The 9118-nt window shown below is 32.7% G+C and overlaps 1 protein-coding gene across 1 annotated transcript; it reads left to right on the top strand.

Annotated features, from left to right (window-relative positions):
- The first annotated feature begins 2326 nt into the window (after positions 1–2326).
- On the top strand, positions 2327–4102 carry LOC117688777 (spidroin-1-like). Its single transcript, XM_034467176.2, has 3 exons — positions 2327–2453; positions 2932–3858; positions 4025–4102. The coding sequence occupies exons 2-3, from the start codon at positions 2935–2937 to the stop codon at positions 4031–4033; spliced, it is 933 nt and encodes a 310-aa protein (XP_034323067.2). The 5' UTR covers positions 2327–2453; positions 2932–2934; the 3' UTR covers positions 4034–4102.
- Positions 4103–9118: the final 5016 nt, after the last annotated feature.

The raw sequence follows: 9118 nt of genomic DNA, 5'->3' as shown, positions 1-9118 counted from the left end.
TTCAAGCTCTGTAACTCGTTTATAACTCAACAAATGACACTCAAATTTTGGTTGCCTATTAAATGCCTTTCTGAAGCATTGTAAATATTAAAACTGGAAAAATAATTTTTTGACGAAATCGTGACCATGCCCCTATAAAATGAGTGAGGTATACATTACAAAAACCCAATAAAGCTAAGAATTAAAACTAACTTGTAGATATTACATGAACGACAAAGTAAATCATTTTTATGTTTCATAATCTTTTAAATAATGTATATTTTATAAACATACTTCTTTATTGTAATTCTACATTGTTCAACAACTTTCAAAACCGAACTGATATATCTTTCCAAATAGGGAAATAATCACTAAAATAGTTGTGAGGGTTAAATTAAATCTGCGTTTCAAATCTATTTAAACAAATATACCATGTGCAACATATGTCACTTAAATGGCAAATCCCTTTTCTCGAATACAGATTTAGATTTAATGAATCTTTTGGTTTATGCTCAACTACCTAAGGTTTATATATTTTATTTTTTGTCATTTACTTCACTAAATGTCATTACGTATGTAGTTTTGTTAAAATAACTACATTTTAATTATTGTAACATACAACACAAGTGCAGTTGTCTTGGCTCCCAATAACAAAGAAGCATACGAATATTTTATTACAGTCTTTCAATATTGTTTTAAAAAGTTCAAAATTGTTTTGAAAAGTTATGATTCCTTCTCTTTTTCAGTTGATTAGCACCCCAGGTTAAAGATAAATAATAGATGAATAATCTCTTTCCAATAGTTGTTGCTATAATGCAATGAGGTATCCTAATGCTGTTTTTATTACATGGTTATCTTTAAACCACATTATTTAAGGATGCCATAAAATTTTATTGATTTTACATTGAGTTCAAAAATGCATGTTTTGTATACGTAGATAACCGCAGCATTTGTTATGTTTTGTGATCGCTTTTTAGCTGTTGAACAACAATATCTTACATAAGAATGGACTGTAAATTTTAAATAAGTAGATATTGTTGACAGATATTAAGATGTTTTACATGACATTGAAGAGTCAATGGTGCATCAATTTTTTTCAGAAGTTCATTGCTTCTTTATATTTGTTATGCAATATCCTGGCTTGAAGATACTTAAATTCTCCAATTATCATGCAATTGCCAAATGTATTTTTACCTCTACTCTTTGTTGGTATTACATTTTCATTGTTTTTTTTTGTAAATTTTATTTAAACTTTATTCGTAAACAACCATTTATGTAAAATAATTTTGGGAACACTGTATTATATACTGAGTGGTGTTTACTTGTAATGTACTAAGTTCAAATGAAAACAATTGAATAAATTTCATATGTAAAAATGAAATAATTTACAGTTATTAAGCCTCAATTAGCTATAATATTGCTAACATAATATGTTATCTACACAAGGATGCCATTGATTGTAACGGTTTAAATAGATACAAAACCTGTGGTACATGATATAATATCTACTTATAATGTTTTTTTCTAAAACTTATACTTCAAAGAAATCAAATATTTAAGGTGTTTTACTTTTAAACAATACTATAAGAAACTTTCTTACACCATTTAGAGTACTAACTTTCAAACAAAGTTTAATTTTATGTACTCTTGAAAAATGTGTACTACGTGAACGCGTTTAATTTTTAAGGATATGATGAATTCTCACAAATTACGAAATGATCAAAGTCAGGTAGTTTGAGTTTGAAATATGTTAATTTTGATTATGTGTCATTTTTATGTCAACTTTCAAAGGAATGTAAATCCAATATTCATGGTACTCGTTGACACATCTAATGGTACATTCTGAAATCTTTCATACACGTAAAATTCTTATAATGTACTTTCTTTTTATAATTTTTTATGCAAAATATCTGATTTTGTACCCTACAATGCAAAATACATGTATAAAACAATAAAATGAAAAGTCTTAAAAATTACATTTTACAAAATAAATTGTATACATTTCAAATTATCAAAGAGATTTAGATAAAACATGTTAGAGGATAATCTCCACAACAGTTTATAAAGATGATCAAATGATGTTCTTGTTAATATGTTTTAATATAATCAACAGATATATTTCTTCTCTCAAGCTACGAATTATTGTTAATACCATTAACAAATCCCTCGAATGATCATTGATAAATTTTATTTATTTGTGTAACTAACATATTTTTATTAATATTCCAATTTTTTTAGAATTGCTTGAAACTTCCATTATTAATCATATGCGGTCTTGACAGTCAATTATCTATTTACCAAAAATTACATTAGTAATTCATTATGCTATTGCCAAGACAACGGAATTTAAATTATCAAACTTACCTATTTCCCCCATTGACGTAACAGTTTTCTGTTTTATAAAAGGAGGTAACATTCAGGGATCTTTCGTACAGCACATTCAGTTGTCCAAGGCACCAAGACCGAACTAAACGGTAAGATCCTTAATTTACAAATATTTTTTTTATTTTTAATTCTATGTTATTCTGATATTTAAAAACGATTTTATTAGAAAATAAGTAAATTATATTTATTATTAACTACGAGTTTTTAATTAATCAACTCGGAGTGTAATGTATCGACAAAAGCCCGAAATTTTGACACATTAATATCATTTTGCTCATAGGAGTGCTTGACTTATTATTATTCCTTACAAAAATGCTAAAGATGAATTTGAATTCTAAACTTAATTCTACTAATTTCAGTCTTTTATTTTTACTGTTCTTTTTATTTTGTTTTGTAAATTTCAAAGTAGACACAAGTCACATACATTATACGTTTTAAAATCTCTTCACCAAAAAGATATCTCACATGATTAAAGGTTGGAGACAATTTGAATCCCAAATATAAAATGAAGGACCGATATCTTCTATTCTTTATTCATGTGCGTGACCGTCTTGATTTTGTTATTAGAAAATGCTGAGACTAGTTGCCGTCGCCTGCGCCATTGCCTGCGTGTTCGCAGATTCTTACCCATCTACTGATTATTTCGGTGGATGCGGAATCTATGGATGCAACTACGGAGTGAACTCAGTTGGGCCCAACTACAACTACGGGGGTCTGGTCAGCACCGGGGGTAGTGGAGTAAGCTCTGGATTTAACACCGGACTACTCGGTCTTGGAGGAAGTGGAGCATCAGCTGCTGCTTCCGCCGCCGCTGCAGGAAATGCTGCCGCTGCTGCTGCTGCCGCCGCCGCTAGTCAAAACAGTGGACTTTTTGGTCTTGGAGGAAGTGGTTCAGCTGCCGCCGCCGCCGCTGCTGCTGCTGGAGGAAATGCCGCTGCTTCTGCCGCCGCCGCTGCCAATAATGGACTTGGATGGAACCAACTCTACAACGGCCACTACCAGCCCGGATATACTTACAACCCAGGATATTACTACCAAAACGTTTACAACACTTACCCATACTCCTACAATACCCTCCCATACTACGGAGGATTTGGAGGTTCATCTGCTGCTGCAAGCGCTGCTGCTGCTGCTGGTGATGCTTCCGCTGCCGCTTCTGCCGCCGCCGCTAGTCAAAACAGTGGAATTTTTGGTCTAGGAGGAAGTAGCTCAGCTGCTGCTGCCGCCGCCGCTGCTGGTCAAAATGCTGCCGCTGCTGCTGCCGCCGCTGCCGGTCAAAACGCCGCTGCTGCTGCCGCCGCCGCTTCCGCCTCAGGATTTAATGGTTTCAACGGATTCAACGGTGGATTCAGTGGAATTGGAAGTGGATTGAACAGCGGACTCCTCGTCAGTGGTGGATACGGAAGTGGTGGTTACGGAGGCATTGGTTACGGAAGTGGTGGATACGTCAGCAGTGGATACGGTCGACGTGGATATGGAAAGAAAAGATCCAGGGTACGTAGTGTTTCTTCACAAATTAACAGTTAAACACTTATCTTTTCCCTGTAAATAGAACAGATTTATCGATTTTAACACTTGTGAAAGTGTAATATATATATATATATATATACCAGACTGAAATATGCTTAAAGTTAAACCTTATTTTATCTTTGAATTTCAGGTTTATTAAACTAACAGAGACTTTTCATGATTGGATGGTGTTTAAAGAATGTGTTTTAAATAAAAATTATTTACCTGCTTTCTTTCCTTATTCGTATGATTCTCCTTATCGGCAATTGATTGATAAATTGACATTTGGCGTAGATACGTATACAGGGCTAAATGGTCAACAAGGTTGACCTTAGCACAATAATCTTCAATAGAAGTGCTTGATATTTAGTAAATATGTTGTTACATGTTATAAGAAAAGAAGATTTGGAACCTTCATTGTTTAAACAATATTAAACAATATTAAAAACAAAACTATCGTCGGAAATCATCTTGCATTGTCTCTCCCCGAGGTATATTTTATTTTATCAAATAATAAAAGATTACCGCGGGGCTATTGTCAAATGTAAAGAAAGCTATGAGGACTCCGAAGTAGCCAAAGACAATGTAACCAAACAGGCATACTAAAATTTGATGAAAGAAATAGCTGGAATTTACAACACTAAAGTTGATCAACGATATCAATTAATTCCAAATCTATTTTGGATTCTTAATGATTTGTAAAAAAAACAACAAAAAACAAAGAACACACAGGTATCTTCATATAAATGTCTATGTGTATTTAAGTATTTAACGGATATATCAATTTTCTCTCGTTCATACACAAAAATGATTATCTAGCTGATTTTGGGGGAAAAAAATACTCCTGTTTATTTTTCTTTTGCCCATCTGGAATTTTGTTTGAAGGATGCGTTTTTTCTATCTGATTGACAATGGACATTCATTAAAACTAGAGAGAACCTCAGTGAGTTTATAAGGATGATACACCTGTGCGAAAATCTTTTAACTCGTATACACTGTGTTATGGGTGTCCGTCTAAAACAGAAAGATACTGGATCTAAATGCATCGAAAAGTTATTAAATAGTTACAAAAATATTATGTTCTATGGCGTCTTACAATGTAGTTCAGTTCTTAAACCCCTTAATTAAAAAATCTTTACTTTACAACGATTTGAATTTGAAAAATAGGTTGGAACAAAGTTTATGTTTGTTATATAAATTATATAACGAGGGGTGTTCACTAAATGATGTCATAGTTGTTAAAACCATAACACAATCAGATATTTTTTATTATTTTTTTCTTTGTCTCCTTTAACAGACACACATAAGTTTACCCAATTTATCCTAGCTATGAACGCATAATGTTTTTTTTTTTTGCGGAATGGTATTCATGTACTGATAAATGACAGTCTCAAGCTTCCTTGAAGCATATCGTCTTCCTGGCAAAATCTTTTTTAATTTAGGAAGAAGAAAAAAGTCACAGAGAGACAAGTCAGGTTGATAAGGAGGATGGGGCAAAACATGAACCTTTTTTCAAACATGATCTCACAATCTGGGATTTATGTGCTGGGGCATTGTACTATAAAGAAGTCGAACATTGCGAATTCTAGACTTTGGTCTCTTCCTTTCGTAATATTTCTTAACATTATTCAGTTAATAATTTTTGTTTACACGTCCGGTGAATGATCGGCCTTTTGAAATAGCAACCTGAACTACAGGACCTTCACTATTAAAGAAAAAGATAATACTTTGTTTGTTCTTTGGCATCGTTTTTGCTATAACAGGGCGGTTTGCCTTTTTTATTCAAACATCTTGTTATCAATTTTCTTCTGAGGTTCAAAATAATGCATCCATGTTTCATCACCTGTAACAATTTCCGATAAACGTCGTCCTTTGCAATTTTTGTTTATTTTAAGTAAAAATTTCAACACATTTCAATCCGCAATCGTTTATGTTTTTCTGTTAATAGATAAGGTATCCATATTGCAATAACATTTCGGAGGCCAATGTGTTGCTTTAAAATTGTAAATACTGTGATGAAATGCCTACTAAATTTGCTCTTTGTTTGATGGTAAATCGGCGATCATTAGTAAAGATATCGGTTATTTTTGCAAGTATTGCATCCGCTGAAGCCGTGCGAGGTGCTACAGGACGTTACTTATCATCAAGGTCTGATTGGCCGTTTTTGAATTTGCTGACCCACCTTGTCTCAATGACATACACTTGTTCCGTACACACACCACCTAATTCTTTGACAAGAATGTGGAGATATATGCCGAGGCATAAAACCGCTTCCATTTGAAAAACCCATAATATTTTTCTTACAATTGAAATTAAGACATCGCAATATGTATATGATATCTAATTGAGAAATGTTAATGACATCAGATGTTCAGATTATGATTTTTTTATAGAGTGGGTCATCATACCATTTTTTAAGTGCGTATATTGATAAAACATGTAAATGTCTATCTTTTTCTATTTTCCCCAAAATATGGTACCAAAACCCACTCTATGGTAATTAGCAAGGTTTCTTCCTTCAATTTTCAAGATGATCATCAAATACACAAGACCGAATTATGTTTGCGTTTTGAGTTTATCTAAATTGTTTTTATCTAAATGGATTCGAACATGCGATTCTTTCGTATAACAGTCAGCGAGAAGTTCTTGGACAGGTCGGGTACACTACCTTATATTGAAAGCATTATTTAACATGTGACAATATTTACGTCAAACGGGTTCTCCAATCCATTGAATGTGACGGAATGTGAAAATAAATATCCAACCTAAGCGCATTTACGACTTTTTTACTTGTTAGTTGATTGGAAGAACAAGCTTATATTTAAAAAAAAAGTCAGCTCATCACAATATTATATATGTGTTGGTTGTTTTTTGGTTTGTTTGTTTTTTTTTAATTACCCTTGTTTAATTGTTCGAAGAAATAATATGGTATACAAGTAAATCTTTATTGCAAAAATATGAATCAAATAGTACAAATTTTTTAGGTAATTGAATCGTATACGTCGCGCACGGTGTTGGTGTTAAATATCTTTTCAGGGTGCGTGCACAGTATTTGACTATTTTTAAAAAAACAAAAATTTAGAAATGTAATTTTATATGCCGATCTGATCGAATGTATGCGGACTTCAACAAAACATGTAATAAAATGTAGGATGTATCTTGATATATATGGCATCGTTTTCAAAATTGTATATTTTTAAATCACGTTGCAAACTTAAAAGTAGAAAAATTAGCAAATAGTGAGTGACAATATAAACATAAATTTAGTTCAGGCTCCATTTCACATTTTCCAAAGTAACCAGCAAAGATACCGACATTGTTCTGGTTGTGAAGACATTTCATTGTTTTCTAAAATGTTTGCATCATAATATCTCGCGTTTCGTAGAAATATGCTTAAAAATATGAATATGCGTAACTTTAAAACGAAATGGTAAACACTAACTTTACGCATGCCTTAAATACATAATTTAAATACCCCTTACCCATGATTTAGAACACCATCAATCAAAGTAAAACTAAAACATTTTAGTTTCTCATCATATCAATGCATCCTGTCTCCCGTTTGATATTTAGAAGAAGAAATATATAATTGTTTTTAAGATCGTCAATTCTAACGGTATTAATTTAAAATTGATAGCCTTTTGGACGAAGGGAGTAATACATTTCCACTTTTTATTCTCTTCCTCTCGAAATTAAGTCAAGATTGGTCAGTTAGTTCTCTGGGAGAAGCTTATACATTGATGGTAATACATTGGAAAATTAATGTTCCAAACCGGCGTATTTTCACTCAAATGTGTTTTCACGTGTTCCTAACGTCGAAGTCAAAACTGTAGATAAGAATCGATTAGATGAAAATGATTCGAGGTATTCCGAAATCCGTGTAAAAGGTGTTCCAAAAAGGTGTGAGAACAGGTGAAATAAACGATGATGACAATTGAATGTTATGAAGGCGCATGCCTTAGTTCATATTTGGGGTTGAAAAACCATGTATTTTATTCTATGTATTAATAAATGCCATAATTATCCCTTTTTGTGAGAAATTAATATCATATCAGTTATTGCAAATTATTGTCACGAATGGTCCGCAATAAACATGGCCGGAAAGTAAAATTGGGGGAAAATCCACTATATAGCAGGTTTTCCGTGGGGGTAATCTGGCTATAAAAAGGTGGAAAGCCCACTATATAGTCAGCTTTCCGTGGGGGAAAAACTGCCATATAGCCATTTTTCCGGGGGGAAGAACTGCTATATAGCCATTTTTCCGGGGGGAAAGATGGCTAGGGGGAAAAGGCACTATATAACAACGGTCTACAACGTGCTTACTTTTCAACACATACACGTGGTTTGTAGCTGTTTATGCACAATATTTAATTGCTTGCCGGAAAATTTGTACAACTTGATTTTTACTTTAGAAGGTATAAAAGGAAAGTTTACGTACCGTAGACTTTGTTCCATGCTGGCCTGATGCTCACTTTGGAAAAAAACTGTTGTTTTAATTTATCAATTTTTGTTTCAAAAATCGATCAGTATCAATAGACTGGCATACATACGCAAACAAGTACAAGTAAATTTTGATGAGAAAAAACTGCATAATTGTTTATTGGAGACTTAATTATTGTACACAATCAATAAATGCAAGTAATTGTACATTTTTAACAAACTTAAATAGCCACGATAGTAGAAATGCACTAATACAGAAGTAAAAGTTATGGAACATGTAGTATTTTGTACATTAGGCATTCTGATGAGTGTCCCTGAGGAAAATTTCAAAATTCTACTAAAATTGTCCCAAACCTGGGGTATCACGTGAAAACGTACTCACTGCTTCTAATATAATAGGGTGTACATCTCTTTTGAGGTTTGACAATGGGGTATTTAAATAGGTTGATAAAAGACCTCATAGGCAATATTTTTCAAATGTGAGCATAGAAATGAAAGATCAGACATGGTTTTCCGTATTTATTTCATTAATTCTGAAAAAAAAAATATAAAAATGAGTTTCCAAAGAACAATTCAAAATGGTATATATTTTCAATACGCTTTGCATACACTGAAACTTGTAGTAGCCCACAATACCTTGCAACTCATTCACATGAATGGTTTGTCAATAAAAGTAAACAGATACATGTAGCTAATTTTGTATGCAAATTTATGCCGACGTCACAAAATCTAGTGGTCTCGACCTGTTGGAATATAAGTATGTTTAAGTAGGTGTTTGATTGTAATGAATCGTGTTGTAAATATT

The sequence above is a fragment of the Magallana gigas genome, chromosome 6 (genome assembly GCF_963853765.1).
Source record: "Magallana gigas chromosome 6, xbMagGiga1.1, whole genome shotgun sequence".
Lineage (NCBI taxonomy): Eukaryota > Metazoa > Mollusca > Bivalvia > Ostreida > Ostreidae > Magallana > Magallana gigas.
The sequence above is the reverse complement of the archived record's forward strand: the minus strand, read 5'-3'. Positions and strand labels throughout refer to the sequence as shown.

Coding starts and splice junctions, on each gene's coding strand:
- LOC117688777 (XM_034467176.2), top strand. CDS start 2,935: ATGCTGAGACTAGTTGCCGTCGCCTGCGCCATTGCCTGCGTGTTCGCA.